The sequence below is a fragment of the Phycodurus eques genome, chromosome 6 (assembly GCF_024500275.1).
Source record: "Phycodurus eques isolate BA_2022a chromosome 6, UOR_Pequ_1.1, whole genome shotgun sequence".
Classification (NCBI taxonomy): domain Eukaryota; kingdom Metazoa; phylum Chordata; class Actinopteri; order Syngnathiformes; family Syngnathidae; genus Phycodurus; species Phycodurus eques.
Genome location: NC_084530.1, coordinates 25999976 through 26025863, shown reverse-complemented (window position 1 = coordinate 26025863; position 25888 = coordinate 25999976). Strand labels below are relative to the sequence as shown.

General features: G+C 40.6%; 3 protein-coding genes across 12 annotated transcripts in view; all 3 read right to left on the bottom strand.

Moving 5' to 3' along the window:
* Window positions 1–10366, bottom strand: part of LOC133403930 (caskin-1-like) — a 40804-nt gene extending 30438 nt beyond the window's left edge. For 6 of the 8 annotated variants that reach the window (XM_061679369.1, XM_061679371.1, XM_061679370.1 and 3 more), the window contains exons 1-3: window positions 9962–10366; window positions 3013–3064; window positions 1404–1501 (exon numbers count right to left, since the gene is read on the bottom strand). In XM_061679369.1, coding sequence (XP_061535353.1) covers window positions 1404–1501; window positions 3013–3064; window positions 9962–10055 — 244 coding nt within the window. In that variant the 5' untranslated portion in view covers window positions 10056–10366. Of the gene's footprint in view, window positions 1–1403; window positions 1502–1569; window positions 1696–3012; window positions 3065–9961 lie in introns of those variants that run through there. The other 2 variants (XM_061679375.1, XM_061679376.1) reach the window with 2 other exon arrangements.
* Window positions 10367–13803: 3437 nt separating this feature from the next.
* Window positions 13804–19817, bottom strand: LOC133404301 (suppressor of cytokine signaling 1-like). 2 transcript variants are annotated; one of them, XM_061680057.1, is made up of 4 exons: window positions 19643–19817; window positions 16384–16866; window positions 15629–15810; window positions 13804–14706 (listed from the first exon to the last, which is right to left on the bottom strand). In XM_061680057.1, exons 2-4 carry the CDS (start codon window positions 16642–16644, stop codon window positions 14382–14384), a joined length of 768 nt encoding a protein of 255 aa, XP_061536041.1. In that variant the 5' UTR covers window positions 16645–16866; window positions 19643–19817; the 3' UTR covers window positions 13804–14381. The 2 variants fall into 2 exon arrangements, with proteins under 2 accessions (XP_061536041.1, XP_061536042.1); XM_061680058.1 differs by having other exon boundaries at window positions 13804–14700.
* A 1281-nt stretch (window positions 19818–21098) lies between these two features.
* LOC133404240 (ATP synthase membrane subunit K, mitochondrial-like) lies at window positions 21099–24309 on the bottom strand. 2 transcript variants are annotated; one of them, XM_061679961.1, is made up of 5 exons: window positions 24204–24309; window positions 23417–23537; window positions 23235–23331; window positions 22153–22245; window positions 21099–21279 (listed from the first exon to the last, which is right to left on the bottom strand). In XM_061679961.1, exons 3-5 carry the CDS (start codon window positions 23301–23303, stop codon window positions 21181–21183), a joined length of 261 nt encoding a protein of 86 aa, XP_061535945.1. In that variant the 5' UTR covers window positions 23304–23331; window positions 23417–23537; window positions 24204–24309; the 3' UTR covers window positions 21099–21180. The 2 variants fall into 2 exon arrangements, with proteins under 2 accessions (XP_061535945.1, XP_061535944.1); XM_061679960.1 differs by having other exon boundaries at window positions 23235–23537.
* Window positions 24310–25888: the final 1579 nt, after the last annotated feature.

The following is a 25888-nucleotide window of genomic DNA, read 5'->3' as shown; positions in this document are numbered from 1 at the left end:
CCTGTGTGGAGTTTGCATGTTCTCCCCGTGCCAGCGTGGGTTTTCTCCGGGCACTCCGGTTTCCTCCCACATCCCCCAAACATGCATGCTAGGTTAATTGAACACTCTAAATTGCCCGTAGGCATGACTGTGAGTGCGAATGGTTGTCTGTTTGTATGTGCCCTGCGATTGGCTGGCAACCAGTTCAGGGTGTACCCATCCTGCTGCCCGACGATAGCTGGGCTAGGCTCTAGCACGCCCGCGACCCTTGTGAGGGTAAAGCGGCTCAGAAAATGGATGGATGGATGGACGTTCATTCCAGGTTGAGTGGTTTTCAGGTTGTCATTTTTCATTACGTTTGAAAAATGAAAATAATACAAATTTCAACTTTTTTCTTGTGTTATCACAACATTATTCTCATTAAAGTCTGACTTTTTTCTTGTAATATTACATCTTTAATCTAAAAAAAACAAAAAATATCCAGATTGTTTTAAATTATAAAATCAAGACTTTAATCTTGTAAAATGAGACATTCTGACATTTCTCTTGTAATAGTAAAACTTTATTCTCACAAATTTCTTTTATTTTATTTTAATATTACAAATTTAGAATTTTATTCTCGTGAAATTCTCACTTTTTTCTTGTAACAGTACAATTGTATTATGATTTATTTTAAACTTCACACCTTCATTCTCTCAAGTTATTTTACCTGTAATATTACATCATTATATGCATTCTTGAAAAATTATACACTGTATATTTTGTTCCCTGCGATATTACGACTATTCGTGAAAAAAAAAAATCAAACCTTTTTCTCGTCAACTTTGTTCTTGTACAATCACAACTTCTGTCTCGTAATATTTTGGCTTGCATTTTGCAAGATTATAACTACTTTTCCAACTTTTTGGCTATTCTAGGCCTGTTGCATTCAGGCTCATTTGGGAATTTTGAGATCCACTTGTTAACGTTCCAATGTTATTCGAGTTATAAAACAGTCCAGAAGATTACAACTTTATTTGTCTATCTTCTACACATTTTTTTCACGTACAATGTTAAATCTCTTTTCTGATGTTATGACTTAATTCCCGTAACAATTCAACTTTTTTTTTTCCAGAATATTATGACATTATTCTAATAACATGACAGCATTTCTCATGTCAGTGAAACTATTTTCTTTTCTTTGAATGTGTGACTTTTATACTGTTTCGCACAGTTCATATGGGAAAACGTATCACGTTCTTTGACCTCTGTGACATTTCCGATAAATTATCCAACGCAATCCTCAACCCACAATGCATTGCTCACGAGCAAGATGATTTTCCATTGAGTATTTTTCCCACATTTTGGAGGATATTTGCAGTGTTGTATCCCTGTGAGATGAAATATGCAAAAGTGTTTATTTTCTTTATTTTTTTTTATTGTACCTTTATTGTCTTTAATGTCCACTGCTGCCTGAGCCTCCAGCAGCAGCGAGATCATCTCCTTGTTGCCGCTCAGAGCGGCGTGATGCAGAGGCGACAACCTTCGCACAGACACAGATGAGGTAAAAAAACAAAATCCTAAATCAAAAAGTTACACGTTAACACGCACTTATGAGTCAAATCTGAGCGTAACTTGAAGCCGAGTTCATCTTTGGCGTAGAACAGCTCCACCTCTCGGCGCAGAGTGTGAGAGACGGCGGGTTGGGTTGCAAATGACCTACTTCCATTAATAAGCAATCGCTCTGCCCTAGAGCCTAGCGTACACACACAGCGCATGTGTGTGTGTGTGTGTAAATGTGTGTGAGCGTCTAATGGATCCCCCGTGAATATAAAGGCCGGGCCCTGGAGCCGAATCGACCAATCATCAGTCATTAAACAAGCAGTTGGGACCAATGATGTGGTTCCAATCAACGTGTGAAAAAAATACAAAGCCTAACGGAACAACAAAGACAAGCCAAGCATGTGCACACATAAAGATGAACCAATCAAAATGTTTAAAAAGTACGGTGGCCTGGAAGTGCACAACAATATAACAAATTGTGAAGCACTTTTACCAATTCAGAAAACAAATTTAACAAACGCCAAAACACTTTTACATTTCAGAAAACGAATGAACAAAACCCGAAACACTTTTTACATTTCAGTAAACACGTTAGCAAAAGCAGAAACACTTTCACAAAAGACGAAAACCCCGGAAAGGGAACGTCCCATTACTTCCTCGGCAAGACCCGCCCCGCTTCAACGTGATTGGCTCCTGCATCGCGGGATGTTTACAACTTTTTGGATAAATTGTACTGCAATGCAACATACGTTTTTCTTTATCTCGAGTATTTTCGCTAAGCGTACTCTGCTGCATTGACATTCCGCTTGCAACTTTTATTTGTATTTTGGCTTGTGCGATTTACTTGTTTTGGATCGTCAAGAGAGACTCGTCACGTGACTGTTTCACCAGTCCAGCATAACACAGTCGCATGACTTCATACAAGGGTCCTCATTCAATCATAAATAAAAGGACATTTTCTCACACTTCCGACAAGTATCGTTATCACGAAGGGATAACGAGGAGTAATTAACGGGAGAAAGATGAAGACGCCATGCTAATGGCTAAGCTATCATCACATGAAGTTGCATGGACTCTACAGTTAAGTATCATATCAAACTCATTATACAACATTAGCCTTAAAAATAAATGGCTTACTGATTATTTGATTTTTAAGGAACGCACCAGAAGTGTGCGCCAGCTAAGACTCTCCTTACCTGCACTAACAACCCAGGCTAAACTTGGCTCCTGACCGCCCTACAAAGCTTGTCTTTCAGTCGAGACGTATAACTTCAACTTTGGCATTCTTATCACATCGTAGGCAAAAAATGCAAATAGGTGAAATTTCCAATGCGCCGGGGTTCATTATAAACACATCTCGATGATTTCATCAGGTCTTGTTCTGTCAAACGTTTGACTTTAGCGATAATAAAAAAGGAGTGGAGGAAACATTGAATGCATTTTCTACCATTCTTTTCTCATCACATCATTAAAAAAGGTGCTTCTTCTCACCCATCTGCATCCTGGATGTTGACGTTCACCCGCTTGGCTGCTCCAAGGAGCTCTGAAAGACAAGGAGACCTATGATAAAAAGAGTCTACTTTTAAACCTTTGAAAAATAACATGCTAAGGATTCATGTGTTCTCTGCTTTACATATTTCATTTATTCCCTGCAGGTTTCCAGCACGCTGCATCACTTTTATGCCCTTTAAGCGCTGAAAAATGTAAAAGTGTTCTCCAGAGATAGAGGGGGTGGGGGTGGGTTGAGCTAAGGACAACTGACCAATCGAATGGAGGCACAATGTCACACTGAGAATGTGAAGGAGCCTGCGGAGTCACCACTGCTTCTGAATGATAATAGTTGCTGAACACAGTGGACCCCCCGCATAGCATAATAAGAAAACAATTTAAATATTGGAATAAAATCACATTTTTCTCCCTGAATATTTTCTTATTTTTTTGGGGGGGGGGGGGGACCAACCCTGAAAATGTTTTGCATTTAAAAATATATTTATTTTTTTGGGAAAAAAATAAAAAAATGAAATCAATGCAATTATAATGGCCGTCATTTATCTGCGGATGGTTTTCTATTTGCAGTCCGGCCTGGTCTCTATTCCCCCCCCCCAAATAGCAGTGATCCATTGTATACTGCAGTAATGTAAGACCTCCAATTTTGTCATTAATCATTCGCTAACCTGCAGCCTCCTCATCTGTGTGCAGTGGTGGGAAGTAACCAAGTCAAAATTCTCCTTTACTTTAAGTAGATTTTTCAGGAATCCTTACTTAGGTATTTGTTTTTTTCAGATGACTTTTTACTATTACTCCCTACATTTGAAACTCTTTCTAGCGCTTAAAAAAAAACAAAATCTGGAGACGCTAAATATTCCCCATCCGTGCCCTTAATCATGAGACTTGTTTGATGTTGTCGGCGACAAGAATGATTATTATTCGATTGTTCGACCAATGATCAATAGGAGAGGCCATTCCAACAGGATTCGATAGTGACAGCCCTAATATGGGTAATACTTTTTGTCACAGCACTTTACACCATATCTAATGCATAGTTGACATTTTCCCAATAACATCAAGGTCAAAGAAACGTCAAGGTGATGCCAGTGCATCCCTGTGTTACAGTCAATGTCATAATATTACAAACACCACTCAATTCTGCTTATTGTATCCTAGAGCCAAGTATATATATATTTTAAAAATAAAATAAAATACGTTTTTCAGTTTGTTGTTGGTGAGCGTGGCAGATGTGGGTTGATCCGTGCAAAAAAAGCGCAGTGTGAGTGTCTGAGGTATTTGTGTTTTGGGTTCTTTTTAGGCTGTATTTCGATTCCTGATGTTTGCGTGTGTGTGCATGTGAGCATGCATATTGACTCGTGTAAGTGTGCGTGTGGCGATAACCTTGATCTTCGAACGCACATAAAAAGGATGAAGACACCAAAATGCAGCAAGGACACACACACACACACACACACACACACACACACACACACAGTGCTTATTTGGTTTTCTGCTTCTGGTTTTTTTTTTTTTTTTTTGTCAAACCCTCATAATCCATGCACCAGGCCGTAATCTGTGGCTGTTCTGTAATCTGGGCAAAAGATTTTGCCCTTCTCTCCGCATCCCTATATGCACTTCATCCCTTCATCCTGCTCTCACACTCTAATTTCCCATGTAATTTGCTAAAGAGTGGCATCTGATTTGCTGGTCGTGCAGCTCTGTTTACACTCCGCATCTCACAAAATGTGTGTTTGCTTGTGTGCACGCTCGCGTGCGTGTTTGTTTTCGCCCTCCCGGCTCCCATCGCTCTTGGATTAAATGTAAAAAAAGAAAAAAAAGAGCTGTCCCTTCCCCCCACTGGACCGGCAGATGAATCAATGAGTACAGATATCTGTGTCAGCGTCAGACTGTCAGTTATTCACATGAACCCCAGCAGCCAACACCATCCACCCTGATGATCTTTTGCTCAAAAGGTTGCTCTCGGGGCATTACACTGCGCCCGTAACTCAAATCCATGATGATGAATGTTCTTTTTAGTTCTAAAAGAAAGGGGGAAAAACATTCAGCGTTGCTCCCGGTATGATGCATTGCAGTTCCTCATCATTTACATGGCCGTGGGGGAGGAAAAGGTGAGGCCAGATGAGCATTTTAGCATTTTAGCTAACCCTTATTACATTATTAAGAATCCTGTCATATTTCTTTCCTAAAAATGAATCAATTCATCATACAAAAAATATTTATAAATTATAACGTAACATAAACACAACGTATTCATATTCAATCACAACATATTAATTGCATTAATCGAGCAAATATTTCCTAAAATTGTTCCATTAAAATGTATTCATTCCTTTATATTTTTTTTATTCATTTAACTCATAATAAAATATGAAATAATTGGTTAATTTATTTATTGTAAATATAAATGTATTTTTGTCACAAAATTACATAATTGGTTAAATTATTTAGCGTAAATAATTGTAAAGTAAAACATATTATATATTATATATATATATATATATATATATATATATATATATATATATATATATATATATATAGCATTATTCCTAAAATTGGTTCATTCAAATGTACTGTAGACACTGGTTTGTATTCATTTATCTCATTAAATAAATAAAATCAGTAAAAGTATTAGCAAAATAAACCACTGCACATGTTCATTTTATTAAATAATTATTTGATAATGTAATATAAATATTAACATACACAATAATAAATAAAACATTGTGTCATTTTTTAAATATGTATTTTATGAGAGTATTGGTTAATTAATTACAATAAAATCATACATTTAAAACATGACAATTAATTATTATTTAATTTAAAAATAAAATATTTTATTCGCTTCATTAGTTCAGATACATTTTCCTGTAATTGGTTAAATCAGAAGTATATGCTAATTTATTTTGTATTCATTTATCTAATTAAACCCAATGTGCCCCTTGAGCAAAAATGTTTGCCCACCCCAGAATTAAATGGTGCTGGTGTACCTAATGAAGTGGCCACTCGGTGATATATGATGGAGCATTTTATGCAATTAATGACGTGTTTGCTCATAATTATTGTCTGAGGTTCGTGTGGAGTTCAAAACGTCCATGTTAATTTTAGCGATGATGCTGCAACCGAGACTCTGTTACCGTGGCAACCGCTCCACGTGCCATTGCATATGCATAACGCATACGGTCAGCCACTTGGCAGAGACGGCTATGATATGAGTGTGCGATGTTTCCGCAACAAACTCATCTCGCGCGACAATGTACTAGCGTGCATTCCGCATGAAATTGTTCCGATTGAATTCGCATTCGACGCCAGTGTGCTGCTGGCGGGCAACTTTTAGGAACAGACTCCCAATGACCCCGCCCCCAGAGATGGGAAGCGGCGGGGAGTGAGGTTCTCCTGGGTCCTCATTATCAGATATTCTCAAGTCCGAGTCCGAGCTGTCGGCACATTTGCACATTCGTGTAAAAGTGAGTTCAGGGTGACATTATGCAGTTCAAGCTGATTGAAAAACAGAAAACCATGGAAACAAAACAACCATAATAAGACGTTTCAGCTCTTTGTTACTTCATGCGTTGCTTTTAATTGACACGAGCCGTCGATAGGCCGATATGATGCTTTGACTTGCTGGTGCAAACTTGAGATACGAGCGCTGATGGCAGGTGACTCAACTCACTTCACAAGAAGCAGCAGTTTGGCAGATAACTTGAGTAAACAATTCTTCTTCTTCAAAAAAAAAAAAAAAAAGAGGCTTCAAGATGTTTATTGCCAATCCAAGTTGAAGTTTACTTTCAAACTAAACATAAAACAAACAGAATTACACGTGTATTTAAAGCATCGGCTACCTAAATGCTAACGCACAATGTGAAACTTTATAGGGACACAGGCTAACAATTAGCATCCATTTGGTGTTGTTGTTACGCATTTAAGCAACACATATCCCAACACAAATGGTGCTGCAACACTGTAGGCAGACCATATGATTATGCTCACAAGCATATATTCTTTATCCTCTGCGACGAACAACAAATTTTACTGCCGCACTGAGAAGCCGAGAGAAGAGCTACGGCTCCAGTCGAGGCCGGAACACATTAATGGCATTTCCGGTCATTTCAATGGGGTACGATGATTTGACTCGTGAACAAATGTTAATTTTCCTGATCGCACAATAAGAAAATGTCTTGCTCATCCCTGGTGAAGGCCAAGTCTTGCAGTGATCTTCCAGCAGAGAGACCTGTTTAATTATTCAAACATGAACCCGGTCTCCTGTCGCGTCGCACACCTTCCTCCATCGCTCACCCTTTAATCTGCCATCGTGACTTCCTGTCTTTTCACCTCTTTTTCTCCGCAAAGCTCCTCAGCAAGCTCACCCTTTCTTTCCTCTCCCTCTCTCTCTCACTGTCTGTCTGTGCACACAGTGGACTGAACACTCAGAGCTGATTTGTTCTGGCATTTGAGGAGAAGCGTTTTTCTTCGCCGTGGCACTGCTGGCTGAGAGGAGCGCAGAGGAGAGAGAGGACCGTGGAGCCAAACCGAAAGGGGGTGAAATGGCAGCAAGGAGATGCGATTAAAAGGCCGGGCAACGAGGGGTGGACGAGTTGAGAGGGGAGGAAGAGGCGAACGAGGAGAAAGCGCCAACGAAACGGGCGAGGCTGCGTTCGCGAGACTGTAATTGAAATCTAATTATCACCTCCAGTCCCAGATGACGCCCCGTCAACAACCCTCGGGCACGTGCGCGCCCACGTCGTCACGTGCGCTCTCGTCATCGCCGCACTAGTACCGTTAACATCTGGCGTCTTTACACACCAATAATCCGCCTGTCCCGAGAGCGGTGGAAGACCTTCATGCACTTGCACCCCGCTCTCACACACACACAGACACACACACACTGATTTATACACACAACCTGTCTGTTTTTAGCATGCATTCATGCAACATCATCACTATGATACTTAACGTCCCACACACACAAATACAGTAGTTTCAATTAAATAGAATTAAACAGCCTGTGCATCCTGCTTTAATGCCGCAATTCATTTCATCGTGCTGTTCCTTACTAAAGTCATGCCGACATTAACAAAGAGGAGTACTTCTACTACTGCTCTATGTGACTCACTAAGATGCTGTGATATTCGTAATTTTTCGTAGAGGATAAAGAATTGCCCTCCCTGAGCCGTCGCCTTATTGTGTTGGAGGGGTTTGTGTGTCCCAATGATCCAATAGTGCACACGTGCAGTGTGTCCCCTCCAAACATCTCCACGCATGTGCACCTCTCTGCTCACGCACAGAAAAACACTTACCTATCACTCCATATTCTTACGTATTCAGCTAATGTGGCTAGCTTCAATTAGATAAAATCACTGCATATTGTTAGTTTATTGTTGTTATTTCCTTCTCCCGGACGCGGGTCACCGAGGCCCCCGTCTGGCGAGCGCCTGGTGGTCAAGTTTGCACCCGTGTGGTGGAGCCGGGGCCCACGGACGGGCGAGATGGGGCCGAGGGGGATCAGGTGCGTAGAGAGCTGGGTGGCGGACGAAGGCGGGGAAGTTGGGGGTCCGATCCTCGGCTAAATAAGCTCTAGCGGCGTGGAACGTCACCTCTCTGGCGGGGAAAGCTGGTGTGCGAGGTCGAGAAGTTCCAGCTAGGTATAGTCAGATTCGCCTCGACACGGCTTGGGCTCCGGTGCCAGTCCTCTCGAGAGGGGTTGGGCTCTATTCCACTCTGCAGTTGCGCCCGGTGAGAGGCCCCGAGCGGGTGTGGGCACACTTACTGCCCCACGTCTCGGTGCCTGTACGTTGTGGGGTTCACCCCAGTTGACGAGAGGTTAGCCTCCCACCCCCTTGGGGTGGGCGGATGGATCCTGACAGCTGTTTCTGCCTATAAAACCAAACAGCAGTATAAAGTACCCACCCGTTTTGGACATCCGGCCGCACGTCTTGGACACTCGGGTGAAAACAGGCGCGGCATTGTCAACTGATCACCGCGCGATGGCGCGTTGGCTCCGACGGCGGAGGGAAGATGCCGGTCGCACCTGGCAGACCCAAGCGTATTGAAGGTCTGCGTGGGAAAGTCTGACAGAGGACGAGCCTCAACACCCACCTCGACCACGTCCTGGGAGAGGCGAGGGATATTGAGTCCGAGTGGACCGTGTTCCACGGCGCCATTGTTGAGGGCGGCCGACCGAAGCCGCGGCCGTCGGGTGGTCGTGCCTGATGACGCTGAGGCAAAAACTGCGTGCGAGGATTTTAGTGAGCCACGCAGTCTCTCAATCACTAGTAATAGATTTGTCATATTTGATGGATGGATATCGTACACATGCTACATCATCACTATCATTCTCAATCCTTGCCCATTTACGCGCACAGTCACATCCTCCCCTCCCTCCAAACACACACACTATAATCTCACGGTGTAAAAGGAGCACGTCCTCGCATTTTCTTCCTTGTGTGTACCACCCAATACAAAGTGGGATGCCAATGGCTGTTCTGGCCACACGCACACAATGCCACCCCCCCCCCAAACACACGTACACTCTCACACACACACGTACAATCTGTGTGTGCAGTTTATGCAGGAATCCCAGTAATATTCTCACACGCGTGCAACGTCATCACTATGTTGCTGACGTCACGCGCATACATACACACATCCGCTTGAACCACAGCCCCCCCCCCCCCCCCCCCCCACACACACACTTCCCATCCCTTCCATTCTCTCAAACAATACGCACACGCGCGCGCGCGCGCGCACACACTCACCGTGTGTTACTGATGCGTTCATGCAAAAAGCATTCACATGCAGTTGACGTCCAAGTAAATGCTCACCCTTGCAACGTCACACACACACACACACACACACGCACACACACACATTTCAGATTGATCCGAGCTTGCACTTGGGGCGTGCGCGTGTTCGCTGTCGGGCATATACTCACTGGCTTTCCCGGGCCGAGGTCTCTGCAGGAGGCGCTGGACTGTCAGCAAGTCCTCGGTCTTGACGGCCTGCAGCAGCTCCTGGTCCTTCCCCATGTCCTTCCCTCCGCGTCCGTCCCGCCGCTGTCCTCCTCCGCCGTTAATCCGCTGCTACATCCCGCCGCCGCTGGGGGCCTCCCTCCGGAGCAGAGGCAGAGGCGGTGGGAGCGAGATGCTGCAAATCGGTGTGCCGAAGCGGCGCACCACCGGTTCCGGTCCGAGTCTGCCGTCCCTTCGAGCGCTTCGACAATTGCACCCGCGTGTGTGAGCGTGTGCGTGGATTTCACCTGCTGGACGCGGTGTAGCTCTCGAGCGCCCTCACCCTCCTCATCCTCCTGCTCCCAGCTCACGTGTCACGCACGCGCAGGATGAGGGGGGGGGGGGGCAAAATGATGGACAGGCACGCGCATGACATGACCACGCGCCAAGCCAGTTGCTGCAATCACCTGTGTGCGCGTGCAAGGCAAAATAAAGGCCTCGAGATGCGAGTTTAATTCGTTCCGGGAGCTCATCGTAACTAAAGCACTCGTATCTCAAATCTTCTTTTTTTTCCCAATTGAAATTTATGAAATTTTCAGGAACCCATTGCAGCTTCCCGCCCCCCCCCCAACAAAAAATTGTAATGTGTTAAATATCACTCTGAAATATTGCATTTTGACACAATTAAACAGAATGTAAAGACTTGAACATTTTTTGACACATTTTTTGCCTCAACTCAATGGGCATTGTGCTGCTCCTTGTGGTGTGTGCACTTTGGCCACCTGGGGCAGTATAATACAGACATACTGGATGTGTGTACTTTGCATGGAGACCGTCTTCAGCTCCTCGGTATGCCGCAGTAATATTAGCCGTTCTTCGCAGAGGATAAAGAATATATGCCTGTGAGTATTGTTATGTTATCTGTCTAACTTGTCGCTCCACCATTTGTGTTCAAATTTCAGTGGCTTAAAAGGAATATAACCCCGCGACACTGATGCTCTTCGTTAGCTCATCTATGGCATTTTGGCATTGTTTGTTAGCACTAAGCTAAAGTGACTTTCATAAGACAAAGCTCTGTGATTGTTTTAAACACAATTCTCTTTGTTTTATGATTAGTTTTCTTCGTAAACTTTAACGGGAATCGCCAATAAACAGCTTGAAGTCGCTTTTTTTTTTTTTTAAATGTAAGAATTGGTCACTAACTGACTTAGTGCTGTTTATTGTCAAGTGAGTTGAATTGACTTTCCCCACTATCATAATCGTATTCTTTCCATATATTAGTAAATAATAGTAAAGTAATCCCTCGCTATATCACGGTTCACGCTTTGCAGTCCTGCAATATTACAGATTTGTTTGTGTCTTATTACAGTTGTTATACTCTTTTATTATGCTGTTTGTAAAATGTGTGCGTTGTCGATTGCGCTTGCTCTCTCTCAATATATTTTGTACTGTTTTACTGTTGTCTTGAAAGACCTTGAAAAAGATTTGAAGTGCTGTAAATGATATAAAACCATGCCTAAGGCGTATTTAAGGAGAAATTCAAATATGTGCAACAGGTTAGGACGATAAAAATAGAAATTAAAAAGGTAGAGGTAAATGTAAAGTCTTGTTTTTAGGTACAGGCAGTTATATTTTGTCCTGCGAATGTATCCATTCTTATTATAACTGGACTATGTATCTTGATCTTCTATACGTGTAAGTAAAAAGTAAATTATAGCAGAGATTAAAATGTGCATAAATTCCAGGTAAATTGCCTTCTTGTCCAACTATATATCTAAACATCAAATGAAACACGCATCCCAAACAAAAGCTCACAGGTCTCATGTTTATCAATAATGACGACGATGATATTTTGTCGCCACGTCGAAGGTTAATGGGATAATTTGTGACAAAGAAAATTGTGTCCCGGGTGAGGAGTTCTAATTTAGATTGAATGGGCCGGCTGCCAGTCTTATTTAGGACATCAGAAGTGGAACACATGGGAAAATGTAAAAAAAAAAAAAAAAAAAAAAGAAAAGAAAGAAAAAAAATAAAACTTTGGACCTATTCTATGGGGTAGAAAAACAAGGAACTATGTTGATATGAGTTTAAGACCTTCATGCAGTGCGTTGTCAGCATTTTATGGTATCTAGAGTATAAACTCTTTTAGGGTGGCTTCAATTCGTCAGGGATTTTCGCTATTTGCTGCAGCATTTGGTGAGTGTCCCACACGAATACAGTGGACCCCCCACTTTTGGCGGGGAATAAGGACCAGGCTGGACCACGACGAGCGAAAGTCCGCGGATAATTGACACCCATTACAAATGCATTTGTCATTTTTTATTTTTTTTCAACCCCCGCCCCCAAAAAATCTTGACTAAGCAGGAAAAAACAATAAAAAAGTGTTTTGAGGGTTGGTCACCCCACCCCCCAAAAAAGCTAAATAGTTTTAAAAAAAAATAAAAATTTGCGAATAGGTGAATCCACGGGTGTCGAACCGCGAGTATGCGGGGGTCCACTGAACTCACCGAACACTTTATATTTAAAGAACGTATTTCATTCTGGGCAACCCCCCTGAAAAAAAAAAAAGAAGAACATTTGTTCTCGAGGAAAGTAAAACTCAGACAATAGACAGATATTAACTGACCATGAATAAATACGTATAATCTCAAAGTGAACATCGAAGGCAGGGAATCTTTATATTACATTATATTATTATATTAAATATAGTATGTATTATTCTATTCTATTATATTATATATTACATTTCTACATATTTATTGTGTATCTAGTCATTTGTTGGCCAAGAACGCAAATACTGGACACCTAATTATTAGTCTGTGAAATTAAAATCTCAAGATATTAGATCAAAACTAAAAGGGGGGGGGGGGGAACTCCTGCTAGTAACGTTAATAGTAAATTAATTTCCCAACCTGGAAAATAGATGTCCCAAAATTATGTTTTCCTGACCCCTAGTGGAGAAAATCATTTCGGTCTTTTTTTTTTTAAATCATAAATTGTTGCTTAAACGTAAGAGCAGCACGAGAGGATGTGCGAGAGTAGCCAAATATTGTACTCAAGTAAGAATACTGTTACTTGACAATAAAGTGACTCAAGTAAAAGTGAAAAGTAGTCCTCCAAAAAATTACTTGAGTAAAAAGTACGCAGTGGAAATATTACTCAAGTACTGAGTAAATAGTGAGTAACTTCAAACTTTTTTAACCACAGCATTAACATCAATTTTAAAAAAAATAATTAATAAATAAAATGCAAATTTTGATGTCGTGCTGTTTGTGTGCGTGTGTGTATGCACAGTCAAAACTACAACAAAACGTTTGCAATTTACTGCACGCTGTTTTCTCACGTTCTAAGTGAGCTGAAATATCCACGTTTGGGTAGAGAGTAACAGACATGAAAGCTTGTTGTTTTTGTTCGTCTAAATGTAAACGCGACGAGTTGCGCCCAGTTGTCGTCATGGTCACGACGACCTTCCCAACGTGCCCGCCAAGGAGGCACGACGCTCAGACGAGAATACCTATGCCCGGGAAGCATAGCCCAGCAGAAGACGTTGTGTGAGGTCATGTGACTTTCTTGTGTCGTTTGATTGGTGAACTAGACTTAAAACGTCGAAAAACAGCGCCAATGCGGAAGTCTAAATCGTAGTCTCAGAACAGTGAGGCAGACGTGCTAACCAGTTGCCCACCGTCAGATGCAATAATATTATTATTGATATCTATTTGCCTGGAGAAGCTCTGTGAAAAATGAATGTGGTGGATAACACATATCTTCCATGATAAGAATAATATATTAAACAAAAATGGCTGGTATTTATTCTTTTTTAGGCCCTGCTTTCAGTCAGATGTAGGCACAGAGACTACAGTACTGTAGAACGTGATGACATTGGCGACACCAAGTGGACAAAAATAATATGTACCCCTCAGGAGCTTTAAAATACTAATTTAATCTCAAAGGGGGCGGACCACTAAAATCATACAATACGTAATATACAAATAAATACTGTAACACAAAGGTTTCCCCTTTGTTTTCATGCAAAACAAAACATGTACATTAGGAAGCTCTTTGGATGCAATGTTTTTTTGTGTGTAATTGTACAAAACAAACTCAAGATTTCTTGAGGAAATTTTGCTCCTGATTGTCATGTGTGGATCCTCACTGATCACAGTGATTATATTTTAAAGCACAAACCTGAGCATAATAATTCTCAAAATCATCCTTATTCCCCACAACCACAATGTCTTGTGTAATTTTGCACTGTTAAACTAATCCCGAGGGCCAGATTGTTCCGTCTCGTGGGCCGTATGTTTGACATCCCTGGTCTAGAACATAACCCCCGAAATAAACGAGGGATTACTCTAGTGCGTTTTAAATTCATCCTGAAATGTCACACAAAAGCGTATGTTTCCACTATATGGAGTGAGGATATGCGTAAACGTAGTCTTTCACTTCACAACTGAGCCCAGTTAAGTTTCTTATGTTCTCCACTCCATACGTGTGGACCAGAGCCCTCCTGCAGATCTGCTTGAGGTGCTCGGGCTGCTGCCTGCGATACGGCGTGGTCAGTTTGCACGACGGGCTGCTGTAGTGAGCCAGCAGGTCGAAGAGGGAGGCGAAAGTCTTTTGGCTCCCGCAGAGACCGAAGAGCAGCTTGCGGAGCACCACGCGGATGCTCGTTGGCCCGTCGTCGCTGTGGTAGCTCAGTGTGAAGAACACGTCCGGCTGCCCGCTGTCTCTGGAAAGACAAAACAATAAGTCACCTGCGTGTGGTCGTTGTGGCTTTCGGCTTGCCCCATCAAGGCTCGCAACAGCAAGCACTGACCTGAAATCGAACCCGTCGCCGTCTGCATGAAAGGCAGCAGTATGTACCACTATACTACTAATGCTATCCATCCATTCCAGCCTCTCCCAAAAACAAAAAATCTGTAATCTGTTTTTTTTTTTTAAATAAGGAAAATAACTCTCTCTCTCTCTCTCTCTCTCTCTCTCTCTCTCTCTCTATATATATATATATATATATATATATATATATATATATAATATTCAATCGAATTTCAAGAATTAAAGAGTTTGTGCATCATGATTTACTGCGAAACCTTCTGGTATGCACAACTTGGCCACCGGGGGCAGTATAATACAGTCATGAACACAAACGAAGAAGACTTTCACAACTACTTTACGTGACTCAGTATAGACCAATAATATTGGTCGTTTTTCACAGAAGTAAAAGAAAATTTGAGTTTTGTTATCTTGTCTATCGTCAGGTGTTGATGCACCATTTGTCTTCAAATATCCATGGCTTAAAGGGTTCTAAAACTGGGACTATCAATGAAAAAAAAAAGAAAAAAAAAAAAAGAAAACATTGAAAAAAAATGTCAAAACTATCGAAAAATAATAGAAAAAGTAAGTTTACTAAAAAATAAATACATAAAATCAGCAAATAAGTGAATCCGCGGGTGCCAAACTGCGAGTATGTGCGGGTTCACTGTACGTCATTAACACCTGAAAAATCATTAAACCTCCTGAGAAGTCCATTATATGATTATAGTCATGATTGTGGTTTACTTCTAAGTCGATATAATTGCAGGGCTCACTCGTTCACAGGAATATCTTGTTACACATCTTTAACATTGACTCTGAATCCAGACTGGATTTACCTGATGAGGAAGGAGCCTGGTGACGCCAGTGTGAGGATTTTGTGCGCCTCCTCCATGGTCATCGCTCCCCAGTAGTAGGAGCTGTGCTGGAGCTGCTGGTGAGTGCGCTTCACAAGTTTGTACTCTTCCGGGCTGCTGAATGGACGCAGGTGAGTGGGCAAGTTGGCAGCTTCCGGTCCATTCTGCACATACAGCGGACGTAAAACATGAATTGTACAGGGGCTTTTGTTTTTTTTTAATGGAACATTCACTTAGTATCTGGGTTGTCATATGAAACACGAGTTTCTAACATTTGTCATTAGGTCAACGTGGCATGGTGGTTTTCCACGTGCTGTACACATATAATGCAACAAATAGACGGTGATATCGCATATACAGGTACATATGCAATAATACCACTTACCTTCAAACATACAAACATAATCGAACATAGCCAATGTATTTACGTTGTAGAAATAATACACGACAATGAGTTTAGCGCAACTTGAACTCGGTCCAAATTCCCACTGAAGGCCCAGGTACCAAATACACGGCCCGCTACTACACTACGTCCATCCATTTCTGGTAATCTTGTGGTTTCGTCTCACAACAATATTTAAAAGCACCACTTCCCACGAAAGTCAAGATAGTTTCTAGTGTGGTGTTTTCCCATGCAAGTTAACAGGTACATTGTGGCATTTGAAAGCAAAACCAGCATATTTTCAGGTCACTGCCCTGCTTTTATGACAGGACAGAAGTAAGGTGAGCCAAGTTACCTTACACCAGGTTTCAAGTTGTTCGTCTGAGAGGTGTAGACTGTGCAGGTGGCTCCAGTGCAGCGCGTCCTGCGGCCTCTCCGTGGTGTCCTTGTTCTTTTGTTCTGGATTCTGAACTTGTTGAGGTGTGGCAGGCTCGTCAGGAGCTTGACTTTGCTTCTGTTGTTTTACATCGTTTTTCTTTCTTACTGTTCTTTTAGGCTTCTCTCTAACCATCCTATTATTGGGAAACCTCCACTGGAAATCCTCATATTGGACCATTTTCTCCACTGTTCGCCGCCGGCAGAACCTCTGCTCCGGGCGCCATCAACTGGTCGGGCCCACTTTGTGACACCATGGTGCTTGCAGTCCACATTGAATGACGAAGGCTGGCGGCTTCCTGATGTGATCCCCCGTTTGACAGAAGTCACGGGCCAACGTGTCGCATATTTTAGATTTGAAAAATCTCACGGCAGAGTTGTACTAAAGTAGAAGTACAGATACCTGTGTTCAAAAAAAGACGGTAAAAGGAGACATACTGATTCAATCCTGTATAAAAGTTTTTAAAAAGTACAAACGGTACTCCTAAATGTAAGGACATGAATTTTTACTGTCAATTATACAGTATACAATAATACCATTAACTCACATAGTGCTGTGAAGAAGAAAAAAAATCACATTGTTACTTTTTTTTTTTTTTTTTTTTTTTTAAATTAAGAGCTAGCTAGCGTTGGCTCCACTTTTATGCTATTGAAACAACATGGTCCCATAGCTTTGCTGATGTTGTGAATTGAGGAGCAACAAATGCTAAATTAGCTGATGATAACTGTAAAAGTGTACCTTGTATGTGTTTTTTTTTGTTTGTTTGTTTTTCCAGATTATACAGATAATCTGGAAAACAACTGATTTTGGGGCTGGCACAAGACACAATGCCTTTACCAAAACTCATCAGCCGGCAATATCAAACAATTCACTCAAAAGCATGAGGAGAATCCATCATCATTCCTGTGGTCAGGGTTGCATCATCTAAAGGGCTGAATGACTATTGCCCAGTGGCGCTCGTGTCATTAGTTATGAAAGAGCTCGAAAAAATTGGAACCTTGCTAGCTATGTCACAGAGTGTAATTGACCCACTGCAATTTTCACATCAGGCTGGCAAAGGGGTGGAGAACGCCTTAGCAACCCTGATAGACAGGATTGATTCTCTACTGGGTCACCCCAGGGGTCTGTCTTCTCACGCTTGTTATTTATACTGTATACTAACTGCTGTTATACTGTATTAGAGTCATCATCTATAATAAAGTAGGATCATGATTTAGTCATCCTGAGTCTCCTACAGGACCAGGAGTTGGGCCATGGTCCTGTCCATCCATCCATTTTCCGAACCGCTTTTCCTCACTAGGGTTGCGGGCGTGCCGGAGCCTATCCCAGCTGACTCTGGGCGAGAGGCGTGGTACAACCTGAATTGGTAGCCACTCAATCGCAGAGCACGTATAAACAAACAACCATTCGCACTCACGTTCACACCTATGGGCAATTCAGAGTCTTCAATGAACCTACCGTGCATGTTTTTGGGATGTGGCTGGAAATCGGAGTACCTGGAGAAAACCCATGCAAGCACAGGGAGAATATGCAAACTCCACACAGGCGAGGCCGGATTTGAACCCCGGTCCTCAGAACTGTGAGGCAGATGTGCTAACCAGTCAACTATTATGGATAACAAGCTGACTTCCGAGGCCAACACAGAAACAATTTCTAAGATGATCAACCAGAGACTCAGGAAGTTGAGGACTTTTCATATCGACAGCTCCCTTGTGAAAATGTTCTATTTGTCATTTGTTGAGTCTACACTCACTTTTTCTATAACTTGTTGGTTTGGCAATCTCAGCCTAGTCAATAAAAACAGGCTGGGAAATGTTGTTATTAAACACTGACGAAATGTCATTGGGTTTGATCTTGCTGATCTCAGCCAGGTCTACCAAATTGTGTGTATTTCGGAGGGCCAAGGCGGTCCGGGCAGACCCTCCAGCACCCTCTTTTCTCAGAGTTTCGGCTACTGCCATCAGGAAGGAGGTGGACCTTTTCTAGGAAGGCAAAGTCAAATCGATACCTGAGGTCGTTTGTACTATCAACTGTTAAGCATTTAAATCAGTCGGGAGATTGCACTCTGTACACTCTGTGTTAATTGTATTTTGTATATTCATTAAATGTTTTTTTTGTTTGTTTTTTAACTGTTTTTTCTGCAAACTAGATTTCCCCTTGGGGACAAAGTTTTTATTTATTTATTTTAAATAAGGGTCACTGATGGGGAACCTGCTAATTTGTTTCTCTTCCACACAGTTCCGAGGGCAATGGAAAACACAAAATGAATTGTACTGTTGTGCGGAAACAGTTATCACAGCAAATACAGCTACCGTCGAGCACCACAAGAAACATTTGTTTGATGTGAGTTGTTTAATTACTGTAGACGCCTGGTGAGTAATTGAAGAAAGGAGTATATTACAGTGAAGGCCACTGTTGGAGGATGTATGGCAAACTTTTTTATAAAGTTAAAAAAATAAATACAGACGCAGTATCAAATTGTATACGTGTCATCCGAGGATATAAACGGAAATCCTTGAATTTAATAAGGAAAGACCGCTAAACAATTATGTTAACATATCTTTTTTTCACCACTAATTTTATATAAACCCACACAAACTTTAACATATAAACGCACATAGAAATGAGTTTAAAACAAGTCACGTTTTACTGTATATTGTTAGTTTGCACAGTGGTTCACATTTACCCGATATTCCAAGTGTAATTTAAAATTGTTTCATGTGGTGTAGTTACTTAAAGTCCTTTACTCAACTATAAACAAAAAAAAACAAAAAAAAAAAAGGTCATACAATTGGCCTGTGTACTTCCTCAATTAAACTTAATTCATGCACATACAACCAAGTTCTGCAATCAATACACTAAATAAGCCTAATGGGTTGCTTTTCAATTTCGCTTTGGAGGCAGTTTTGTTTTGAAATGCAATGCTGCATAAAATGAAAACAGCAATAAGCAAAACATACAGTATACAGCACACAAGGATGTGAAATGTGAGCTGCCACTGTCACAGGCAAGTCATTGTTTGCGTTTTTCCATAACTTCCAACAAGGTAAACATGTTGACAAACATGTATTTCATTTCAAGCAACGAGCAGGACTTAATATTGGGCATTTTTTATTACCCCCAAGAGCACCACACACACAATAAAAAAGAAAATACAAATAATAAGACTAGAACGTACCAGAGTTGCAGAGGGATGCTGCGGCTTGCAACTCGACCGCACTGGAAACATGTTTTACTTTCCCTTTAACACTTGCAGGAGGGGGAGCAGGAGGAGGAGGAGCGTCACCGTTCCTCGCGCTTATCCTAAATCACGTGACTTGCAAGTAACGTGGCCGCGTTTACTTTCGCTTTCTTGACTTCCTTTATCTTATTTTGAAAGGCACGGGCCGGAAACGCCCGGCGGTCTACAGGAGCCCACTTTCTCAAACTTTATTGAGCCAAGACACATTCATACATTCATTCACATATTTTACATTTTTAAAAAAGTCTAAAAGAGGTGGTTTAAGTACTCACATTTTGTTCTTAAGTAGAAGTATAGATACTAAAAAAAAAGATGAGTAAAAGCAGAACTGATTCAACTCTTTTACCGCACTAAAGGTAAACCAAAAAAGTACAGTGAAATGTAAAAAAGTAAAAATTATTATTATTTTGTATTGTTAATTATATACAATACTCCTTTTGGTAACTTTGCACAATGAAAAAAAAACTATTCAAATTATATTGTGGTTGTAGAAAAAATAAAAAATAAAAAATATGTGTATACATAAATGTGTACGTGCACAACTTTACTGCAGGCTAAATTCAACCAAGATAATCACGACTGAACTGACAACTGAGCATGCATGAGCAAAAACTAAACAATATAGCCCAAAAATATATAAATTAGCAAACCATAATTACCTGTTTTTTCATATTAGACAGATATGAAAGTACACACACTGAAACTTAAGTACAAAAGTTAAAAGAATCTTCACTGTCAATTATAGCAAATAATGTTTCCATACTGAGAAGGAAAACAATTCTCTAGATACGCTATTAAAAAAAAAAAAGTGTTTCCGTAGCTTTGCTAACATTGTGCACTGAGGGTAAAAAAAAAAAAAAAGCTAAATTAGCTAATGATCACGTGCAAAAAGTACGTCTATTACAGTAAAATGTGTGTTTTTAATAAGTTGTGTGTTTAAAGGGTGCAGGAGGCGTAAAACGATGTCAAATGTCTTTTTTTTATGATCTCTCAATATTGTGGATTCTATTGCAGTTCACTATATGAAGCGCCTAGTGAATTGACCAAAGACTCATTAACACTCCATACTAATTGAACTCCAGATTATAATTATCTGCCAAAAATCACACACACACCACACGCACACACACGATCACACAAAGACGCCGGCTGTACTGCGATTGACGGCTTTTCACGTACTAAAAGATCAGAGTGAAATCGAAAGCAACCGACACTTTCACTTTTCAAATGCCGTCATAAATTTAATCTCGTTTCCGGAACGTTTCGCCTGTTTGGATAGATATAAATTTGCTCACGCAACCATAACTACAGCTATGAATAACATAACTGCAAACAAGACATGATGGCAGATGTGCTGTACATATAATTTACTGACAACACAGATATCATGAAACACTTTTATTTATGTCACATAATATCCTCACATCATAAATAATGGTACACAAACTTCATTATGCTTTTTTTTTTTCCCCCCCTCAGGCAGTGCAGTCCTTCGGAGCTTCTTTTTTGTTTTGTCTGTGCATGAAAAAGGCCGTCGCTGTTACCAGCATGATGCCGTAAGTAGCCAAGACGCACTGTAAAAGAGCAGAGAGAGATTTTCGTCACTGCTGGATGGACGATAAGGAAGATAAGATTTCCTTATGTACGAGGCGTCCTTCATGTAAAACAGAAACCAACCAGAAGAGATGTTAGTCGCACTTTATTAAAATCGAGTGTGAATGCATTTTCCCCTCGTGGTTGTTTATTGTTTGTTAATTATATCCATCATCGATTTTACATGACGCATTTACAGCAAAGAAACGGAATCTTGGAAATTTCACCTGCACTGTCCAGTTTCTAGGTTTTGATTTCGAAATCGCGCTGGTTACATTTTTGGCTAAAAAGTTACTGAATCGATTTCAAACCACTGAATCGTTTCGGATCATATTGTTCCAAATGAGCCAATCGAATCACAAACCAGGAATCGTGACACAAATCAAATCGTTAAAACTGATCATTACGCCCTAGTATTTTCTATACATTTTATGCTTGTAAATGTTTGCGTGTACTTAAATACAATGTGTTTAAAGCTTGTGGGAGGGGGAAAACTATTACTCCAAAGTTTTCCGTTTTTATATGGTCTCCCTATTGTGTGGATTTTCACCCATTGTGGGTGGCTGTGGAAGGTATCCCCCGCGATAAACAAGGGTTCACTGCGTTGATGCTGGAACATCATATATAACAATACATCGCAATATTGGTATTTTTTCCACACCCCTTCTGCACAGGGGACAGGGACGTGGTTTACAATATCCGAGCGTCAGCCTGTGAGCTGAGGAAATTACTTTACCTAAATAAAAATGTTGCCCAGAGAGGAATGACGGGAGGCGTCTAGGCGTTGGGATACACCGTCAATTAGAGCTGAGGGTATGATTGAACGCGATTACATATACATGTGTGTTACCTACATTTCTGCGCCCCTGCAGTGAGTAGCTGTTAAAGTACTTTCTCAAACCGGTCAGCTCCACCGACGCTGGCGGCTCGATGGCAAACAGCTGCCTCTGAAACGCCACACGAACACACCCAGTAAGAAATTAGCAGCATTTTTGCTGTTGTTATTTTTTATTTATTTATTATTATTATTTTTTAAAAAAGGTCAAAAGTCCAGCCATTTGCTTTGTGGCAAAGTGAATGCTCAGGTTCAAATGTCAAGACAAAACAGGATACGCTTGAAATGTGGCATTACTTAACTTACAGCGGAACACAAATTTGCTGAACTTTCATGCTGATTGTTTTCACATTTAAAAACCGCACACATTGACACGCTCAGAAGGCTTTTCATATCTGCTGGGTTCATGGTTTACGAACACAAGCACCGGAGGAGCATTCTTCGGAGAAAACAAAAAGAAATGAAAGTAAAAGAATTCCGAGAAGAAGCTCGTTTCTTTGACATGTATACACTAGAGGTGTCACAAAAGCAAAACATATTAGCGTCAAAGTCACTGTTCAGCTTGACAAGTTTCTTCTCACAAAAAGCCCTTTCTTCCTCTTTTTGCTTACAAATCTGCGTTTTTTGATTAAACCAACCCATGTTCTACTGTTGATTACTTAATAGGGCAAACTGCTAGAAACAAACTTTATTTTTTCCAGGTGAAAGAAGAATGTCCACTCTTTTCTTTTGGTAGGTTCGGTGCTTAGCTTGTGACCAAACACAATATTGGCAATATGGGGAACTTTTGAAAACAGCTGGCAGTGAATGAGTTAGGGATGGGGTTTACATCAGTTTAACAAAAGGCACTTTTTTTTTTTTTTTTTACATTTATTTACATATACACCCCGCCATAATTTCAAACAAGAGCCCACCGATTTTGAACACAGTAGGCATACAATAATGTGGTTGAATGAGAGCATACACTTGCATTGTAGAGATGAAGATTCCAAAGATGATGCCAATTTAAGGCAACAAAGGGAGCATTTTTACATAAAAATGTATTACTGCATATTTTTAATCATCTTGATTCACAGTGTGATAAAGCAAAATGTTGCTTACCTTCACCTCTGTTATCAAGTGGCCGAAACTAGTGAGCGGGATTCGCGTTTTAACAGGAGACGTCGGCATGATTGAAAACTATTAAAATACCTGTACACTTGGTTAAAAAAACAAAACACTACTTTAGTACAATTTGCTACATTCAAAAATTTCTCTTTAAGCAGACAAGAGGGGTCACTTACACAATTTTCATCGTGAGTGCATTGTGTTCCGGGTTACTGTGACGACACCACATCTTGGCCAATCACAAGGTTGCTTGTAAACAATTGACCAATAGACGCTTGGCTTGGTGAGCGGTTGTGCCTGGAGTGGGGTACACAGATGTCGTTTCTCAGTTTTCCACATGAGAGAGACATATTCACGTTTCCCGCCCCACAAGACTGCACATTTTTAGACAAATTACAAACTTAATTCAACGCACGAAGGGTTTTAATATATCTATCTATCTATCTATCTATCTATCTATCTATCTATCTATCTATCTATCTATCTATCTATATAGACAATAAAAATACATGTAATATTATCAGAAAAAAACTAAGCACCTCACTGATATAATTTTTGAATAATAAATAATAAACTAACTCATTTTAATCGACAACCGGTAACAAAATACATTTGTACGTAAATTGGAATACTGTATGTCGTAGTCTACCACTGCAATGACAATATGCTAATTCTAACCTTCAACCCCAATTCCAATGAAGTTGTGACGTTCAAATCCGGCCTCGCCTGTCGAACATGATTTGCAAAACATTGTATTCTGTTTTTATTTATGTTTAACACAACGTCCCAACTTCATTGGAATTGGGGTTGTACATTAATGCAGTCCTAAATTCATAATTACATTAAGTACGAAAAACAGTTTCAGGCCGTAAATATGAAACAATCAAATGAAAAAAAAAAAAAAAAAAAAAATCGTAACCTTGAAACCTCTTCCGTCCGTACCGTCGTAAACTGAGAACTCACCCGTAAAAGCGAGTTGCTACAAGTAGGGTGGAAGAGTGGAAGCCATGATAATGTTGTCTGTGTTTACAGTATCTGCACCTCGAGCGAAGCCAACTTTATGCAGACATCTCCTCCCTAAACGTGGTTTTGTGTAGCCCACTGTTTATCTGTTTTTTTTGCAAACACACCCACTTTCCCAGCGTGAGCTCGAGGGTGCACAACAGGCATGACAAACTAGCCAAGCTCCACTTTTGTCTCAAATTCTTTCTGCTTCACCTTCGGCCCGAAAAACCTTTGTTGAATGCGACAGAGGGAGAGGCGCGCAGTTAGGCCGCAAGGAGGAGGAGGAATGATGTGAAGTTAAAAAAACAACAACAACAGGGATACCTCTGCTCGGAAGCAATAAAAACATGCGCCATTTGTACGATTATCTCTTTTTAGGGAGCACCAAACTGCACATGTTGTAACCTGTTTTTTAATAAGAAAAACAGCACTCTACAGTATTGCACCTTATAAAACATACAATAGTGACATAATTAAATAGAATGAAACATTGAAATATTTGTAATTTTCCCGCAAATGATAAAGAACATGTACCTATGAGTTATTGTCATATGGTCTGCCTACATGTCTTCCTGCACCATTTGTGGATGTGCCAGCTACATTACCCTGTCTATGGCATTTTGTATTGTGCGCTAGCAATAAAATAGGACATTTTTGTAAGTGGTACACAACCTTTGTTTTATGTTTAGCTTCACAGTAAAGAGCTTTAAAAAACTATAGACCACTTTAGTAATAAATAAATAAATAAATAAATAAATAAAAGAATAAATAAATGTTCATATCCGCCAAACCGTCGCTTGTTGCTAAGTTTGGTGCCACCATGGCTGGCGCTAAAATTCACGCATTATTAACAGAGCAAATGTTGAAAAAGTGACATTTTTCTTTGCGACACGCTGCTTACGAACAAACAACTCAAAAGTTGATGAGAGCACGACGTCCCTGACGGATCACAATGACTTCGCAGAAACGCAGCTCACTGTGTGACCTTTTGCACTTTTGTTTCTCCTGCATTTCTGATGATGTCATGCTGCTAGACGATCTGGTTGCTGGGGTTTTGCAATGCGTCAACTAAGATGTCCGTAAATGGAAGAGAGAGACTCATGGAAACAACTTCAAATATTGTTTTTTTTTCTTTTTCTTTTTGGGATTGTTTGAACCACACTGTTGTAAAAGAAAGTTATTTTTTACTTTGTTTTGCGAGCGCAATCTTTGACATACAAGTGAGCTGCAGGCTTTCCACCGCTAGATGGCGGCAGCGAACTTCCTCCACCCAAAAAACAACAACAATGATGTGATGAAGAGGTACTGTACTGTTCATGTTGTGTTTACTGCCCCTCCTAGTTGAATTGAACTGCACTGCAAAACTAAACATAAAGAAAATAATTACACATTATGTGTTTAACCAAATCCTGTCTTGCTCAAATCTGCTACACCTGAACGCTAACTCCCAATAGGAAACACCATAAGTGGGCTAACCAAACTAACATCGGTATTACAGTACTTATAAACATTGAAACAAATTACATGTGACCACAAACTGTTCAACAACATATGTAGACAGAAAACATAACAATAAGCACAGGCATATATTATTTATTCAAGGGGGGAAAAACAAAAAACAAATACTACAGCATCTTTGTTGC